This window comes from Oncorhynchus mykiss, chromosome 8 (assembly GCF_057628025.1).
Source record: "Oncorhynchus mykiss isolate SJ-2025 chromosome 8, ASM5762802v1, whole genome shotgun sequence".
In the NCBI taxonomy this organism is placed as follows: domain Eukaryota; kingdom Metazoa; phylum Chordata; class Actinopteri; order Salmoniformes; family Salmonidae; genus Oncorhynchus; species Oncorhynchus mykiss.
The window spans coordinates 61,339,671-61,359,186 of NC_143029.1; the positions used below are offsets into that span (position 1 = coordinate 61,339,671).

General features: G+C 42.3%; 2 protein-coding genes across 10 annotated transcripts in view; both read right to left on the reverse strand.

The window, feature by feature from the left end:
• Positions 1-6,292, reverse strand: part of LOC110530242 (partitioning defective 3 homolog) — a 254,199-nt gene extending 247,907 nt beyond the window's left edge. For 6 of the 8 annotated variants that reach the window (XM_090182150.1, XM_090182148.1, XM_090182147.1 and 3 more), the window contains exon 1: positions 5,883-6,269. In XM_090182150.1, the coding sequence (XP_090038276.1) occupies positions 5,883-6,002 (120 nt within the window). In that variant the 5' untranslated portion in view covers positions 6,003-6,269. Of the gene's footprint in view, positions 1-5,882 lie in introns of all 8 variants that reach the window. The other 2 variants (XM_090182149.1, XM_021613147.3) reach the window with 1 other exon arrangement.
• Positions 6,293-13,616: 7,324 nt separating this feature from the next.
• LOC110513039 (ladderlectin-like) lies at positions 13,617-17,364 on the reverse strand. 2 transcript variants are annotated; one of them, XM_090183121.1, is made up of 6 exons: positions 17,259-17,364; positions 16,061-16,148; positions 15,611-15,726; positions 15,106-15,297; positions 13,972-14,086; positions 13,617-13,852 (listed from the first exon to the last, which is right to left on the reverse strand). In XM_090183121.1, the coding sequence occupies exons 1-6, from the start codon at positions 17,271-17,273 to the stop codon at positions 13,761-13,763; spliced, it is 618 nt and encodes a 205-aa protein (XP_090039247.1). In that variant the 5' UTR covers positions 17,274-17,364; the 3' UTR covers positions 13,617-13,760. The 2 variants fall into 2 exon arrangements, with proteins under 2 accessions (XP_090039247.1, XP_090039248.1); XM_090183122.1 differs by lacking the exon at positions 16,061-16,148 and having other exon boundaries at positions 17,259-17,303.
• Between the last annotated feature and the right edge of the window lie 2,152 nt (positions 17,365-19,516).

The window sequence follows — 19,516 nt, forward strand, 5'->3', positions numbered from 1 at the left end:
ACATTCACTGCACCATGTCATCTGGGTTATTAACATGAAAACAAATGAGACTGCTCCTCCACACAACGCTGTGCCATGCAGGATTTATTGATGGAATTCTCATGGTCCTGTAGATCTAATATCAATGTAATCAAGTGCAATATGGAGAAATTGCTGTGCCATTTCCTGGTTGCAGTAACTTGAATAGTTCGCCTAATTTCAGTTTATGTGACAAAACAAGTAGTCATTGTGTAGAGAATCATTGTACCATCTAAACCGCTGTGAAATATAATTTCCATAACCAAACATATTGTATATTCAGCTGTTTGAAGCTGGTGTACAAAACTGAAAGTCAAAGACGCAAAAACTCAACTTAACGGGAAGCATAGAAATAGCGCACATGGAACAGATCTACTGCTTCTTAGACTTGCTTTCAATGAGAATGACAGATCTGTAACTCACATGTTTATGTGAATTTGGTCAGGTCGCCCAAAAAGTTACATATTGTAGCTTTACATTACAGTTAACAATGCTCTTAAACACTAAATATATATAAATGTCTTAAGCTTTGCAAAATGGTCCGCACACAGCAGCCATATTCAAAAACAAAAGTTTATGCTTCTCTCCTCCTGTCTTAGTGGGAAAATGAACATTCTGTGGAAGTGAATCAAATAGCCTGCTACTGTATCAACAAATTGACATTCCCAAAACTGGGCAATCAAATGTAACCTGTTATCCTGCTCTCAGCTGTCCAGGCATGCCAGTACAAACATCATATGGTAAGAAATTGCACAATGTAATAGTCAACAGTACCATTTATCCCTCCATCCTCCGGGGCTTTTTGTACTAAGCTTCTTCCACTTCCAGTTCAACCACTTGAGACAAAATTAAAACAAACCAAGGCGAGAACCATTGGTCAAGAAGGTAACCATGAACCTGATGGTCAGAGTTCCTCTGTAGAGATGGGAGAACCTTGCAGAATGACAACCATCTCTGCAGCAATCCACCAATCAGGCCTTTATGGTAGTGGCCAAACAGAAGCCACTCCTAAGTAAAAGGCACGTCTCACAAAGACATGGCAGTTGGAACCAAAAATCAAACATCTGGACTCATCAGAACAAAAAGGACACATTTCCACTGGCCTAATGTCTATTGCACATGTTTCTTGGGCCAAGCAAGTCTTCTTATTGGTGTCCTTTAGTAGTGGTTTCTATGCAGCAATACGACCATGAAGGCCTGATTCACACAGTCTCCTCTGAACAGTTGATGTTGAGATGTGTCTGTAGGGTTGCAAAGGGTCGGAAACTTTCCGGTAAATTTCCCGGAAGTTTTCCATGGGAAGTTAACCCTGGGAATTTGGGGGATTTTGCCTAAATTCATTTTTAAAAAAAAGTTAGCTGAAAACAGTGAACCTTTTTTGTGGGAGACACATGGCAATTCTAGGTCATGTAGCATATTTTGGTTAAACTATCCCCAATTCAATGGAATTGCAACCCTCTGCATGCTCAGTGCATTCTTCCATCACATGTACAGCTGATTCTCAAGATCTTGCACACGGATGAGATGCTATTGAGCCCAAACTACTACACTGTCTGAGCCAAGAACCACATGCGTTCTGGTAAGTTTTGATTAAAATACTGGGTGGGGTGAATGTATTTTATATGACATACATGATTTTTTTGTGAACTAGTAAATTGTATCCTACAGCAAAGTGTGCTTAAATAATTTCTAACCTGTTATCAATTTCTGCTAGTTAGTTCTTGCTACCATGTGGGTTTCAACTTGCTTGAACCTGCTAACTGAGTGTTAATTCACCTGTTTTAATACATGTATCTTAAAAAGGAGTTGTTTAATCTAACGGCTCGACTATTTATCTGTACGTGGAATTGTATTTGTTTTTTTTTTACAATTTTCTTCTAATCTTTACAGGAAAATGCCACGGGCACTATCTGATATGTGGAGACATTTCACTGCAGCTAATGTAGAAGGAAAAGCGGTGTACATTTGCAAATACTGTGCCAAATCATATGTGAAGAATGCAGCAAAGATGCAGAATCATCTGCCAGTACATAAATTTCCCTCAGCGCTCACAACAACCAACCTCTGACAAAAGTCCCTCTACTTCTATTCAAGGTTAAAATGATGACCCAGCCACCTTATCGATAGCAACATCTCATGGTCCTCCTGGAATCAGAAGTTTATTCTTGACTCAATGGAGGAACGTAGTCAGAGAAATGCTGATGAATGTCTTGCGCGAGCTGTGTATGCAACTGGGTCACCTCTGATGCTCACAGGCAATGTGTATTGGAAGAGATTTCTGAATGTTCTTCGCCCAGCATACACCCCTCCAACCAGACATGCTTTATCTACTCATTTGCTGGATGCAGAGTTCAACAGAGTTCAAGTGAAGGTCAAGCAAAGCAGACTGTATTGCAATCATCTCTGATGGGTGGTTGAATGTTCGTGGGCAAGGAATAATTAACTACATCTCCACCACTCAACCAGTATTCTACAAAAGCACAAACAATGGACAGACACAACGGCCTCTACATTGCAGATGAGCTGAAGGCAGTCATCAATGACCTTGGACAACAGAAGGTATTTGCACTGGTGACAGACAATGCTGCAAACAAGAAGGCAGTTTGGTCTAAGGTGGAGGAGTCCTACCCTCACATCACATCATTGGCTGTGCTGCTCATGCATTTAATCTGCTCCTCAAGGACATCGTGGCACAAAAAACAATGGATACACTCTACAAGAAAGCCAAGGAAATGCTAAGGTCTGTGAAGGGTCATCAAGTTATAACAGCAATCTACCTCACCAAGCAAAGTGGGAAGAATAAGAGCACCACATTGAAGCTGCCCAGCAACACCCATTGGGATGGTGTTGTCATCATGTTTCACAGCCTCCTAGAGGGGAAGGAGTCTCTCCAAGAAATGGCCATATCAGTCTGTCGATATGGACAGAACCCACCAAGAGGATTGTCCTGGATGATGTATTTTGGGAGAGAGTGGTAAGCTGCCTGAAACGCCTAAAACCTATAGCAGTAGCCATTGCACAGATTGAGGGAGACAATGCCATCCTGTCTGATGTTCAGACTCTGCTTGCAGATGTAAGAGAATAAATCCATACTGCCCTGCCCACTTCACTGTTGCTCCAAGCAGAGGTAACTGCAGTTCTGAAATACATTAAAAATGTCAGACTTCTGCCTGAAGCCCATACACGCCACAGCGTACATGTTGGACCCCAAGTATGCTGGCAAGAGCATATTTGTTTATTTGTTTAACACTTTCCTGGTTGCTACATGATTCCGTATGTGTTTTTTCATAGTTTTGATGTCTTCACCATTATTATTACAACATAGAAAGTAGTAAAAAAATAAAGAAAAACACTGGAATGAGTTGGTGCGTCCAAACTTTTGACTGATACTGTATATATTCATTGGCTATGACAAAGCTATTTTGTAAATGATAAATATTTCTTACATTACTAGCTCAAACACTTAATCTGCAAAAATTACAAGTTATATAGTGGGTGATGGTGATTTCACACAATACTCTATAATGAAAAAGCAAAAACTGTTGTTTTTTTTGCAAATGTATATATTTTTGGGGCTGAAATATAACATTCACATTATTATTCAGACCCTTCACTCAGTACTTTGTTGAAGCACCTTTGGCAGCCTTACAGCCTCAAGTCTTGGGTATGACGCTACAAGCTTGGCACCTCAGCATTTGGGGAGTTTCTCCCATTCTTCTCTGCAGATGCTCTCAAGCTCAGTCAGCTTAGATGGGGAGTGTCGCTGCACAGCTATTTTCAGGTCTCTCCAGAGATGTTCGATTGGGTTCAAGTCTGGGCTCTGGCGGGGCCACTCAAGGACATTCAGAGACTTGTCCCAAAGCCACTCATTCGTTGTCTTGGCTGTGTGCTTAGGGTCGTTGTCCTGTTGGAAGTTGAACTTTTGCCCCAGTCTTAGGTCCTGAGTGCTCTGGAGCAGGTTTTCAAGGATCTCTCTGTACTTTGCTCCATTCATCTTTCCCTTGATCCTGAATAGTTGGGGCGGCAGGGTAGCCGAGTGGTTAGAGTGTTGGACTAGTAACCAGAAGGTTGCAAGTTCAAATCCCCGAGCCCCTGAACCCACTGTTCCTAGGCCGTCATTGAAAATAAGAATTTGTTCTTAACTGACTTGCCTAGTTAAATAAAGGTTAAAAATAAATAAATAGTCTCCCTGCCACTGAAAAACATACCCACAGCATGTAGCTGCGACACACATCATGCTTCATCTAGGTATGGTATTGGCCAGGTGATACGCAGTACCTGGTTTCCTCCAGATGTGATGATTAGAATTCAGGACAAAGAGTTCATTCTTGATTTCATCAGATCAGAGAATCTTGTTTTGCCTTTTGGCAAACTCCAAGCAGGCCTTTTACTTTGGAGTGGCTTCCATCTGGCCATTCTGCCACAAAGGCCTGATTGGTAGAGTGCTGCAGAGATGGTTGTCCTTCTGGAAGGTTCTCCCATCTCCACTGGGGAACTCTAGAGCTCTGTCAGAGTGACCATCGGGTTCTTGGTCAATTCCCTGACCAAGGCCCTTCTCCTCCGATTGCTCAGTTTGGCCAGGCAGCCAGCTCTAGGAAGAGTCTTGGTGGTTCCAAACTTCTTCCATTTAAGAATGATGGAGGCCACTGTGTTCTTGGGGACCTTCAAGGCTGCCTTCCCGAGATCTATGCCTCGACACAATTCTGTCTCAGAGCGCTACGGACAATTCCTTTGCCCTCATGGCTTGGTTTTTGCTCTGACATGCACTGTCAACTGTGGAACTTTCTATAGACGTAACAAAATGTAGGAAAAGTGAAGCAGTCTGAATAGTTTACGAATCCATTGTAGATGATTTACACCAACAGTACATACACATCATCATGTACACACACAGAGAAGCCCAGCTCATGAGCTCCATCATCTGCAGACTTAAATTTAGAATGGAAAATGAATGTGTTTATGCAACAAATGTTACTGCATTGAATCGAATCGTATCGAACCGCATGGATTCATTCCCTAATCAAATCGAATCGTTTCAAACTAAAAAGTATCAGAGACCATGTCACTAGACACGTATCGAATCATCTTGAAAAGGAAAGATGCAGATCCCTAATAGATATACTATTTGTCAAAGCTTTCTTCCTTGACTGATAGTTAGCCTTGCAAGCTACAGCTTCTTAGCCATCTTAACATAATAGGATAATTAGCAAGAGGTACAAAGAGAAACGGGTGCCGGTGAAAATGTAGGCTATCCAATAGGCATAAAATCGATACGAAACGTTATGCTTTTTTATCTAGTACCCCATTTCAAAAGCCAGAATGCTATCCTGCAGTATGCTGGTGCTAACTAGCTAGCTAGTTAGCAAACAGTCAGCTAGCTAGTTAGCAAACAGTCAGCTAGCTAGTTAGCAAACAGTCAGCTAGCTAACAACTCTCAGGGAATCAAATCTCGGATTGTTAGCTAACTAGTTAGCATCCTTATCCTCTACTTATAGACCACCTCATTAGGTTTGCATTTTATATCCCAGTTAGATCGGTAGTTAACGCTACATTTTAGTAGTCATCTACTATCTTTCCATGCACTATGGTAGGGAAAGGGTGAAGTCCAAAAGGAAGTTTTTCGTGGGGTTTGCAGAGGGCTCGACCAGTTATGACGATGCATCATTCAACATCAACAACTCAGACGAATTTATTGCAAAATCATTGTTTTAGTTCCGAATCTTTGATGTATATTTCCCTTTCATCGCTGTTACAAATCTGCGACATGTTCGCTCGACACTCGCTCCAGGCATTTTGCACCATTGTTTCCAATCCGCTATGGAACATTTGAAACAAACGCGTGATCCAAAGTAACAGCGACGTACCTTTGCAATGGCTTTTTTGTATCTCATGACGGCTTGCTGGATGAGAGTGTGGACTTTGATATTTCCATCTCCGCACGGTACCACCACCCTAGTCCTTCCAAAACACACCGTCACTTTCATAGTTTAATATCCGATATATTTTGCCCAGGTTCGGAAGTAAACCGACGACAAATTCTCTCTTTGAACGTCAGCCGAAACATGAAGTTTCTGTGGTTTTTAATCCTTAAAGAGATGAGACCGAACGATCTTTCACCTTATCTCCAGGGACGACATTGTTCGCTTGTATTTCTGACCACCTGTTTAGTCTTTCTCCCTCTATTTCGACGTTCCCAGACGAGACTAGAGCAGGGAGCAAGAGATTCACCCAGAGATTGGGGAACGGCCTCCACCCGCTGGTCAAGTTTGGAACTGTCGAAGGTGATATAAAGCGCGGACAAGGCAAGCACAGCACACATGCCTGCATAAATAATTGGGTCATTTCTAAATATTAGGAGATCTTGCCAATATTCGTTATGGAAAGATAGCCCTATCACAAATCACTCCAAAATCTCACCAATTAATTGAATTGTTATAATTTGTGTGTGTGTATGTGAGTGAGTGAGTGAGTGAGTGAGTGAGTGAGTGAGTGAGTGAGAATATCTATGTTCTGCAACATGAAAGTTCATTTAAATAGAACAGCTGCCTGCTTAAATCTAGAAAAGGCCTATTTTGAAAAATCCAACTTTAACAAAGATGCCCATCACTTACAATATAGTGTATTATTATTATTATTATGATTGAATAACAGCAGTCTCAAGTACATGTTCTGGCCACAGAACCTTGATCGCCACCTGCCCAATGACATTTTGGTGATTTGTTCTGGTGCCCAGCCCTAAAACTGAAACCAAGCCCCAATGAAAACCAGAGTAAATCCATGTGTGAAGCTTGTGAAACAGCTGCCTTGGCACATAGACCAGTTCTTCAGAGCATGACTATGTATGTGAGGATCCTCCTCTCACCATGCTTGTGTCCCAAATGGCACCCTATTCCCATAGGGCTTCGGTCAAAAGTAGTGCACTATAAAGACAATAGGTTGTCATTTGGGATGTATCCCATTGGTGTTCTTTTTATATGGGCCTGTGCCGCATGAACATTATTGCCCCAAAAGCAGTCGCTCTAAGGCAGAACACCAAAGAGCTACTGAATACCAGGCAGTTTGTGTACAAACTACAGTATGGCTTAAATTACTTTTTATACAGTACTATGCCCCATGATTGATCAGTGTATTTTACTGCCCTAAAAGTCTGAGTATATGGGTGAGTCGCACAAGATACAAGGCAGGAAAACAATGTATATTATATTGTAACTTTTCCTAGCATAGTTTCATGGACCTACAGTGCAAACAGAAACGTGTCTATCTGTGTTCACACTTTATAAAAAAGGTCATACAAAAGGGATGCTTCAAATGTTTGCTGTTCCTGTGGTTAGATTTGAATAAATATTTATCAATATTGACCACCTGATAGAAGATCTTGATCAGTTGCTGTAAATGCTTTGAAATGACCTTTAAATCAAATTGTATTTGTCACATGCGCCGAATACAACAAGTGTAGACCTTACAGTGAAATGCTTACTTACAAGCACAATGCAGTTAAGAAAATACCTACACAAAAAAAAGTTTTAAAAAAGAGAGATAAGAATAACAAATGATTAAAGAGCAGCAGTAAATTGAGGTAGTATGTACATGTAGATAGAGCTATTAAAGTGATTATGCATAGATAATAACAGAGTAGGAGCAGCAAATAGTCTGGGTAGCCATTTGATTAGATGTTCAGGAGTCTTATGGCTTGGGGGTAGAAGCTATTTAGGAGTCTCTTGGACCTAGATTTGGCGCTCGCTTGCCGTGCGGTAGCAGAGAGAACAGTCTATGACTAGGGTGGCTGGAGTCCTTGACAATTTTCAGGGCCTTGCCTGGTATACAGGTCCTGAATGACTTGGCCCCAGTGATGAACTTACTGGGCTGTTCGCACTAACCTCTGTAGTGCTTTGCGGTCGGAGGCCGAGCAGTTGCCATACCAAGCAGTGATGCAACCAGTCTGGATGCTCTCGATGATGCAGCTGTAGAACCTTTTGAGGATCTGAGGACCCATGACAAATCTTTCAGTCTCCTGAGGGGGAATAGGTTTTGTCGTGACCGCTTCATGACTGTCATGGTGTGCTTGGACCATGTTAGTTTGTTGGTGATGTGGACACCAAGGAACGTGAAGCTCTCAATCTGCTCCACTACACCCCGTCGATGTAGTGGAGCAGCCAGGTCTCTGACCTCCTCCCTATAGTCTGTCTCGTCATTGTCAGTGATCAGGCCTTCCACTGTTGTGTCATCAGCTAATTTAATGATGGTGTTGGAGTTGTGCCTGGCTGTGCAGTCATGAGTGAACAGAGAGTACAGAAGGGGGCTGAGCACACACCCCTGAGGTACCCTGTGTTGAGGATCAGCGTGGTGGATGTGTTGTTACCTACCCTTACCACCTGGGGGTGGCCTGCCAGGACGACCAGGATCCAGTTGCAAAGGGAAGTGTTCAGTCCCAGGGTCCTTAGCTTATTGATGAGCTTTGAGGGCACTATGGTGTTGAATGCTGAGCTATCCTCAATGAATAGCATTCTCACATAGGTGATCCTTCTGTCCAGGTGGGAAAGGGCAGTGTGGAGCGCAATAGTGATTGCATCATCTGTGGATCTGTTGGGGTGGTATGCAAATTGGAGTGGGTCTAGGGTTTCTGGGATGATGGTGTTAATGTAAGCCATGACCAGCCTTTCAAAGCACTTCATGGCTACAGACGTGTGTGCTACGGGTCGGTAGTCATTTAGACCCTTAGGGTTCTTGGGCACAGGCACTATGGTCGTCTGCTAAAAACATGTTGGTATTACAGACTCGGACAGGGTGAGGTGGAAAATGTCAGTGAAGACCCATGCCAGTTGGTCAGTGCATGCTCACAGTACACGTCCTGGTAATCCGTCTGGCCCTGCGGCCTTGGGAATGTTGACCTGTCGATAGGTCTTACTCACATCGCCTGTGGAGAGCGTGATCACACAGTCTTCCTTTACAGCTGGTATGCATGTTTCAGTGTTATTTGCCTTGAAGCGTGCATAGAAGTAGTTTAGCTTGTCCGGTAGGCTCGTGTCACTGGGCAGCTCTCGGGTGTGCTTCCCTTTGTAGTCTGTAATGGTTTGCAGGCCCTGCCACGTCCGACGAGCATCAGAACCAGTTTAGTACAACTCAATCTTAGTCCTGTATTGACGCTTTGCCTGTTTGATAGTTCGTCAGAAGGCATAGTGTGATTTCTTATAAGCTTACGGGTTAGAGTCCCGCTCCTTGAAAGTGGCAGCTCTAGCCTTTAGCTCAGTGCGGATGCTCCCTGTAATCCATGGTTTCTGGTTGGGGTATTTATGTACGGTCACTGTGTGGACGACGTCATCAATGCACTTATTGATGAAGCCAATGACAGATGTGATGTACTCCTCAATGCCATTGGAGAAATCCCAGAACATATTCCAGTCTGTGCAAGCCAAACAGTCCTGTAGTTTAGCATCTGCTTCATCTTACCACTTTTTTATTGATCACTGGTGCTTCCTGCTTTAATTTTTGCTTGTAAGCAGGAATCAGGAGGATAGAATTATGGTCAGATTTTCCAAATGGAGGGCGAAGGAGAGCTTTGTAAGCATCTCTGTGTGTGGAGTATAGGTGGTCCAGAGTAACATGTTGATAGACATGAGGTAAAACTGATTTAAGTTTCCCTGCATTAGTCCACGGCTCCTAGGAGCGCAGCCTCTGGGTGAGCATTTTCTTGTTTGCTTAAGGTGGAATACATCTCATTCAATGCTATCTTGGTGCCAGGGTCTGACTGTGGTGGTATGTAAACAGCTACAAAGAATATAGATGAAAACTCTCTCGGCAGGTAATGTGGTCTGCAGCTTATCATGAGAAACTCTACCTCAGGCGAGACTTCCTTAGATATTGTGCACCAGCTGTTGTTTACAAAAATACATTAGACCACCGCCCCTTGTCTTTCCAGATGCCGCTGTTCTATCCTGCCAGTACATTGTACAACCAGCCAGCTATGTTGTATATTGATATTGTCGTTGTTCAGCCACGACTCTGTGAAGCTTAAGATGTTAGTTATTAATGTCCCGTTGGTAGTTTAATCTTCCCAATAACTTGTCCATTTTATTGTCCAAAGGTTGCATGTTTGCTAGCAGAATTGAGGGGAGTGGGGGTTTATTCAATCGCCTCCTACTCCTCAGCAGGCAGCCCACCCTCCGGCCTCTCTTTCTCCGCCTCCTCTTCACACAGATCACTGGGGTCAGGGCCTGTTCCTGAGGGAGCCGTATATCCTCTGCCTTGGGCTCGTCAGAGTCGTGGAAGAAATAAAAGGATTCTGCGAGTCCGTGGTGAGTAATCGCAGTTCTGGTGTCAAGAAGTTATTTTCGGTCATAAGAATTTTTGGACAACATTATGTCCAAAAATTGTTTAAAAAAATAAAAAATACAAATTAAAGTTACAAACAATGCAGATAAATGAACAAAAAACACAATCGGTTGGGGGCACGTAAAACGTTTGCCTTCTGCTTCGGCGCCATTTTGATCAAACTTAACAAATGTGATCTCATGCCAATTTATTGTGGTGACCCCGTCAACATTGCCACCATACCTGGTTACAAGGAAGTTAAATATTTAGGAATTGTTATCACTAGAAACGTTCCAGATAGAGAATCTTTAAACATCGATAATAGGACTCATTCCATGAGAGTTTCATTAAGTCAGTGGCTGCAACGTGATATCTAAATTCTGGGTCATATTCTTTTGTCCAAGACAGATGGTTTATTTAGAATCACTTACCCAAGTCAGTCCCTTTTCCTTTCTTCTAGTAACACAAAACATTTCAATTAATTGGAGGAATAAAACACATATTCGGAAATCACAATTAGGGAAAGACTACGATCGTGGAGGTTTACAGGCTGTTGATTTTGAGTCGTTAGTGGGTGCTTTTAGAATTAACTGGTTGAAATTGTCGGTCTAATCCTAGCTCTATGTGGTATCATATCCCTAATAGTCTGTTTAATAAACTTGGACTTGAAATCCTAATGAAATATAATTTGATTCTTAGAATTACCTGTGAAATTGTCTAAGTTTCACCAGAAAATGTTATTTTTCTAGAAAATGATATTCAAGCATAATTTTTCCCCCAACAAAACATTGACTTGGAATAAGAGTTAATACAATTAATAGGAATTCCATTTTCAAAGGCCTTTGGTTTGACAAAGGTATTAATTTTTCACGTGATTTGGTAGACAACACTGGGGAGTTTTTGGCGTTTGATGAGTTCATCGATAAATCTCAGGTTAATATTACTCAGAGAAAATACATGGTTTGCAAAGAAATTCCACTTCCTTTACTTTGACTTAACACTGAGGTTCTTTTTTTTCCCCAAGATTACAAATGAATGACTTGAACATTTTGGATTTAAAAAAAATGCAACAATAAGTGGAAGTGATTGGCAATTAGGTAATTTTGGGTGATTATAATTCAACATATTGCTATGGAACTGACCAACCCATGCTGTGGTCAAAAGAGAGTACCTTGTCTAGTTATCCCAAAAGTTTAAGAAACTAATTTTAAAATATATTTTTCCCATTTACCCTGTAAATGATATCTGGCATAAAAGGTTATTTCATTCCCCCCCATTGTATTCACAGAAATGTCCCTGTATTGATGTGATAGTGTTTTTCAATAATAATACGTAAATCAAGTGTTTGATACCCTTCCAGACATGAACCATCCTCCCCTAAGCAGCCTCCGCTGAACTAGCTAGAGAGGAACCATGCTGAGGGGTGGCCAGTCCTCTTTTGGCTGTGCCAGGTGGAGATTAGAGTACGTTGCCATTAAGGCCAGATCGTTCAAGTTGTTGAAACGTTCTTAGATGACCAGCAGGGTGACATAATAATCACAGTGGTTGTAGAGGGTGCAACAGGTCAGGACATCAGGAGTAAAACGTCAGTTGGCTTTTCATAGCCGAGCATTGAGGTCGAGAGAGCCGAAAACAGCACGTCCAATGAACAGGTCCATGCTCCATATCCGCAGGCAGAACAGTTGACTTTAAATTCATCTTGTACACACAGTCTTTACCCAGCGAGAGTGTAGAAATGCAAAGCTACATTCTGGGATGCAAACCAAACGGCTGCCCCACTACATGGTCTACAGGGAACAGATGAGGTGGGGAAATGTAACACTAATATTCACAGACAACACACTGACATGCATGTGAAAATGTTCTCCTTTTAAAAGAAACAGTTTATGGAGTAATAAACTCACCCAAAAAAAGTACATCCCTATTACAGGACCCTGTCTTTCAAAGATAATTGGAAATGTACAAATTAACTTCAGATCTTCATTGTGAAAGGTTGAAACACTTTCCCGGCACTTGTTAATGACTAGGCACCTGTGGAAAGGTCATTTGGACATTAACAGCTTACAGGCAAGTAAGGGCAGTTAAAACGTACACTAGAGGGGCTTTTCTGACTGAAAGACAAGACGCCCAGGGTCCCTGCTCATCTGCATGAACGTGCCTTAGGCATGCTGCAAGGAGGCATTACGGCGACAGGACCGACAGCTGATCGTCCTTGCAGTGACAGAACACGTGCAACAGCTGCATAGGATCGGAACATCACACCTGCGTGACAGGGACAGGATGGCAACTGCCCGAGCTACACAAGGAAGGCACAATCCCTCCATCAGTGCTCAGACTGTCCGCAATAGGCTGAGAGGCGCTGGACTGAGGTCTTGTAGGCAGGTCCTCACCAGACGTCACCGGCAACAACGTGACCTACGAGCACAAACCCACCCTCGCTGGACCAGACAGGACTGGCCAAAAAAAAAAAAAAAAAAATTAACTGACGAGTTGCGGATGTCTCACCAGAGGTGATGGTCGGAGTCGCATTTGTTGTCCAAGTGTTACACAAGGCCTGTACTCTGGAGCAGGATCAATTGGGAGGGCGATGGTCCATCTTGGTCTGGGGAGGTGTGTCACATCGGACTGAGGTTGCTGTCATAGCAGGCAATCTCAACACTGTGCAGTACAGGGAAGACATCCTCCTCCCTCATCCTGACATGACCCTCCAGCATCAAAAACACCACACTGCTAGTTCTGTGGGTGATTTCCTGCAAGACTGGAATGCCAGTGTTCAGCCATGGCTAGCGAAGAGCCCGGATTTCAATCCCATTGAGCACGTCTGAGACCTGTTGGGTCGGCGGGTGAGGGCTAGGACCATTCCCCCCAGAATTGTCCGGAAACTTGCAGGTGCCTTCGTGGAAGAGTGGGGTAACATCTCACAGCAAGAACTGGCAACCCTGGTGCAGTCCATGAGGAGATGCACTGCAGTACTTAATGCGGCTGGTGGCCAGTCACTGACTTACTTTTGACAGCCCCCCTTGGTTCAGGGACATATTCCATCTGTGGTACTTGTTCAGTTTATAGCTCATGTTCTTAAATATTTAAACATGTTAAGTCTGCTGAAATTTTACACAGTTGACAGTGAGACAACATTTTTTTTACAACTGTTTGGGTCCTAAGAGAATTCTATTCTTCAAGAAACAATGGATCAACAATCAAATAATTGAAATGCCCACTGAACAGACACCCAGACTGCTTCTTCAAGAAACAAAGTGAAGCAATGTTTAATAACCACTCATGAGATTAAATACGTACACCAGTTTTATTGACAAGCTACAATAGTTACACAACAAGTCAAACGTATTTTACAGCAACAAATACCTTCAAAGTAATTCACTATAACATGAAACATTTGCAGTTAGGATGCTGACACCAGAGTAGCATTTTTGGTTTCAATTGACAGTTTGAAGGATTAAACAGGTTCTTATGGAGCACACGGAGGGATAGCTCTTTCCACATGATTCATCGTTCCAGCCGTTTTCAGCTTAAGAGGAAACACGAAATAGAAATTACCTCTCGATGTACACACGAAAAGAGAAAAGTAGGTCACATTTATTTGTTAAACTTGCTCAAAAAAGTTTAATTTGATGAATGATAATGTACCGCCAAAGTTGATCTGAATACATGGCTCTCTGGCACCATTGCGGTTATTCGGCTCCCCTTCAGCCCAGCTCTCGTGATCAAATTTGGAGCCGTCACTCCAGAACCATAGCCTGTCCTGTGTGGAAGTAGTGAGATCTCAGTATCAAATGTTACATGCATTTTAGAAATTGTTCAGCAAGCACAACATTTATGGTCTTTCCTCCAACAAAACGGTAAAAGCCACCACTACCAAAACGTGCAGACTGACAATGGAACTGTTGGGTGAAAAAAATATACAAGTGTTGATACTACAACCACATTTCTAGAAATCCCAAAAATAGAAAAAGACAGCTAGTAAGTTGTTTCTGCGCCATAGCAAAGAGGAAGAGGCGAAGCGAGAAGGGTAACTAAGCCCAAAATCTGCCTTCTCAAGCGGGTAGCGTTTTTCCTGGTCACCAAGCAACTCGTTTTTGTATGGCCGCCAATAAGATGTCGAATTTCATTAACGAAAAACATAATGGCTTATTTGAGCAAATATACGTTTTGTAATGCTTAGGTTGTTACAAGTACTGATACAAGTAGCACACATGACATGCCAGAAACTGAGAAAACCATTTCTCTCGGAATTGTGCCTGTCCCTCGAATCTGCCCGACATTGCAGACTCTTCACATCGTTAGAGGCCAATGGAGTATCTGTGGCAATTGCTCTGGATATTTCGAGATGATCAACTCAAATCTAGACCTACAACCAACAGTATTTATTTTGCTTTTGACAATGACTTCACACGAGGCATAGGTCACATGCCTAAATACTTAAAATCACATATCAGTTTAAAGACATGACATCGGGCCATGTTTTCTTGAATTATGTTTGGTTAAAAGGTAGGCAAGTAACTTCATGCCTACTGTGCCAAAGCAATTTACAGTTATTAAAGTGGGAGTGTGGATATAATGGTAATATCCAAATTCCACGTAGAACTCGAGTTGCGAATGTCAATCTTTCCTCCGCGGTACCTCAAACTGTGGTCATTACCAGCTGAGAAACTGGCGAGTTGATTACTCCTGGCACAGAGTTGTCTGACCAGTGTCTTAACACCTACTCTGAGCTGATGGTTTTATTAGTCTTAAGTATTAAGGCATCTTCACTTTGGGTACCTTTTCCACCTTTGCTTGAACAGCATCAAATCCACCAATCCAGGTAAGAGGGAAACTGCCAGTCGCGACCAACACCACCGCCTGTAGAAATTGGAACTCTTCATAGCTGTGCACAGATGCCAGGTTTGCGCCAAGGTACTTTACAGTGTTGTACACAGGCTTCAGTTTTTCTCCAAGTAACTGACAGTGGCGCTAGAGCAAGCAGTACACAGAGACAAAGACATGTCATAATGGAAGTATTAGTCAGTTGTCCAGTCTGAGAATTTGTCTTCTGGACTCTCAAATATAGGAATTAGTTCATCTCAGTCTTAACCCATGCCTTGAGGGTTCTAATATACAAGAGGGCCCAACTCCACACAATATTGAAAAGCCTATAGAAAATTGCAATTACAGCATATTAAGGGGAGGTTCAGTATTTTACATGAGGCGCCTGTTAAAATAAGGCCAAAGCACCTTTAACTCAAAAAACTAAGTTGACTTCAATTGTAGAAGGTAAGCATTATACCTCTGCATTGGGCCATGTCCTTGCAGTTTTGACAAACATGAAGCAGCGTGAATTAAATTGGAACCAGCCTCTGGGGCATGGGTTTCTTTGGTCTGCTGCAAATCTCACCAAATCATCTGAAAGGAGAAGACAGGGAGGGTTCTGAAATTGCAGCAGACTTTAAAGGATAGTCCAGACTGACCCTTGCATCAAAAATAACATTTGGAGATCAGTCATGCCACACTACAACAAAACATACACAATCAATGATGTAAAGCACAAACTCATTCCACAGAGCGTCTACAGGTTTTCGCTCCTCCCTCGATTGATCAATTTAGGTCACTAATTAGTAAGGAACTCCCCTCACCTGGTTGTCTAGGTCTTCATTGAAAGGTAAGCCAACTGCAGATGCAAGAGACTCCGTGGAATGAGTTTGACACTCGTGATTTAAAGTGTGAGGCTGACTCTTACTTGCTATGTTCAAAGTCATTCTGTCACCCAGTGTAAAGGCAGCGCTGAGAAGCAGTAGAAGGGTCAACGTCGCCATGGTGATAGTCTCCTGAGAGACACACGAGATAAGCCATCAGTGTTTCCCCAACCTCTCCTCAAGTACCCCAGCAAGTCCACTTAACACATTCAACTAATGAAGGGCTAAGGAATACCAGGAATCATCTCTTCCACCACAGAGTAGATTAGCCTGGCACACGGGAATAAGGAGAAGTCTATGCTCTTGGGTTCTCCCCAAAACAGCACCCTAGCTAACTAACCCCGATGCATGGCACACCTAGTAAGTCACCTTTTTGCAAATTAAATTGGCTGGTAAAGTACATTTTTCTAGAGCAGGAGACTCAACTTGCCTGGCATGAGCTACCTTTTTTTAATACACACGTTCTGGCAAAAGACACAGTAAAATGGGTAATAAACTACTAAAGGGGCCCTATAAAAAAAGCTGTGATTTTAAACCCCAAATTACAGCCATTTTCATAAATGTTCTCAGTTCAATTTCCTGGTTTGCCACTCAATTACAATTGGTAATGGAGAACAAAATGTAATGTTCTGAGTCCATGGCAGTGCTTAAATCACATCAGAATACCATTTATTTTATGTCTGGAAGAAAAGTAACACATGAGAAAGCAATGCGTGGTCGAATGTGCCAGTCTAGCGATGGTTCTGTATTGCCAATTGCTGCTCATTTCATGGCAAGGTTTGCAAATAACAATAGATACAATTTCTATACTTTTGACAAGTATACCTTGCAGTTAATACTTAGTCGTGAAAGAATCTGGCAACCCACTAGGCATCAACTGGCTACACAGGGAGTGAGCGACAGACAGGGCAATATTGCTGGAAATTAATTGGCAGATATGGTTTTAAATGTGACGTTTTAAGCCAATAGTTGACTAACCAGAGGTGGGATAACGTCAAGTCGCGTTGATTTAGTAACTTGCAGTGTCTGATACTTGAGATTTGTTTGACAGTTTGACACGTGAAAAAAATCTATTTTAAAAATCTGAATTGTTTGGCAAACTACTATGACCTGTTGGAGACCCCTGTCCTATGTAACGCACTACATTTGAATAGGGTCACATATGCCCGATGGGTACTGGTCATAAATTACCATTTGGGATGAAAGCAGATACAGTACTAGATGACTATGTTGAACTCTCACCTGTAGTCTGGTCATGTCAGCGCTCTGTTTGTGAGTTGAGTTCTACTGCTTCCTGCTCTCCTTTTTTAAGGACCCATCCAGTCAGACCCCTCCCTCTCTCATCCTTTAACCGGTCAAATAATCAACTAATCATCAAGCTTTTATCATTTGAATCAGCTGTGTTGTGTTAGGGCAGAAACCAAAACGTATAGCCACGGGAAGAAGTTTGTTGGTGCAGGGTACTTTTAATGAATGTTATTTTCAATTGGGGTGCTGGAAAAATATCTTTGCCTGTGCTACAGGCGCTCTATTGTGAAAATGTAACAAATCTATAAAAAGTTAACATATATACATATATACAGTACCAGTCAAAAGTTTGGACACACCTACTCATTCAAGGCTTTTTCTTTATTTTTACTATTTTCTTTGTAGAATAATAGTGAAGACCTCAAAACTGTGAAATAACACATATGGAATCATGAGGTAACCAAAAAAAGTGTTACACGAAACCAAATATATGTTAGATTCTTCAAAGTAGCCACCTTTAAACTTGATGACAGCTTTGTACACCCTTCTCTCAACCAGCTTCACCTGGTATGCTTTTCCAACATTCTTAAAGGAATTCCCACATATGTTGAGCACTTGTTTGCTGCTTTTCCTTAACTCTGCGGTCCAACTCATCCCAAACCATCTCAATTGGGTTGAGGTTAGGTGATTGTGGAGGCCAGGGCGGTCTGATGCAACACTACATCACTCTACCTTATTGGTCAAACAGCCTGGAGGTATGTTGGGTCGTTGTCCTGTTGAAAAACAAATGATAGTCCCACTAAGCGCAAACCAGATGGGATGGTGTATCGCTGCAGAATGCTGTGGTAGCCATGCTGGTTAAGCGTGCCTTGAATTCTAAATAAAACACAGACAGTGTTACCAGCAAAGCACCATCACACCTCCTACTCCATGCTTCACGGTGGGAACCACACATGCGGAGATCATTCGTTCACCTACTCTGCATCTCACAAAGACACACTAATCAGACCAAAGGACAGATTTCCACCGGTCTAATGTCCATTGCTCGTGTTTCTTGGCCCAAGCAAGTCTCTTGTTCTTATCGGTGTCCTTTAGGAGTGGTTTCTTTGCAGCAGTTTGACATGAAGGCCTGATTCACGCAGTCTCCTCTGAACAGTTGATGTTGAGATGTGTCTGTTACTTCAACTCTGTGAAGCATTTATTTGGGCTGCAATTTCTGAGGCTGGTAACTCTAATGAACTTATCCTCTGCAGCAGAGGTAACTCTGGGTCTTCCTTTCCTGTGGCGGTCCTCGGGAGAGCCAGTTTCATCATAGCGCTTGATGGTTTTTGCGACTGCAATTGAAGAAACTTTCAAAGTTCTTGAAATGTTCCGCATTGACTGACCTTCATGTCTTAAAGCAATGATGGACTGTCATTTCTCTTTGCTTATTTGAGCTGTTCTTGTCAAATAAATGGACTTGGTCTTTTACCAAACAGGGCTATCTACTTTATACCTCCCCTACCTTGCCACAACACAACCTCATGAATCTGGATAAGAGAATGCCAAGAGTGTGCAAAGCTGTCATCAAGGCAAAGGGTGGCTACTTTGAAGAATCTCAAATATAACATAGATTTTGATTTGTTTAACACTTTTCTGGTTACTACATGATTCCATATGTGTTATGTCATAGTTTTGATGTCGTCATTATTCTACAATGTAGAAAATAGTAGAGAATAAAGAAAAACCCTGGAATGAGTAGGTGTGTCCAAACTTTTGACTGGATATCACCTGCAGGAATAGCCATTTTTGTTAAGCTCATTCCTACCCTGCTCCTGTATTCTTTTCAAACATCGACCAGTAGCATCGATAGTGCCTCTCTCTCTCTTTGCCAGAGTCTACCCCATTATAAGAACCCCAACAATAATTGCTAAAAGCCTATGTAAGCCTGTTGGCTGATTGGCATGTATGAGATGATGGAATTTGCTTTTGGAAAAAAGTTGAGGCTTTTTGACACTGGCTTGAGCGGGTCTTAGCAGAGCATGTGTATGTGAGCATCAACAAGCCTTGTTACCATATACCCTTTGAGAATGAATGAACAAATAGTTACTTCACACAAACATATGTACCAGATTCCTTTTGGGAAATTCATTTGGGTTGTTTTCTTTGCACATTGGAGGACCCCTGCAAAACCAAGCGTGAGGTAATGGCAATGATGTCATGTGTACTATCCACATCCTGGTGCTGAACTGTGAAACATCATGCGGTGCTGA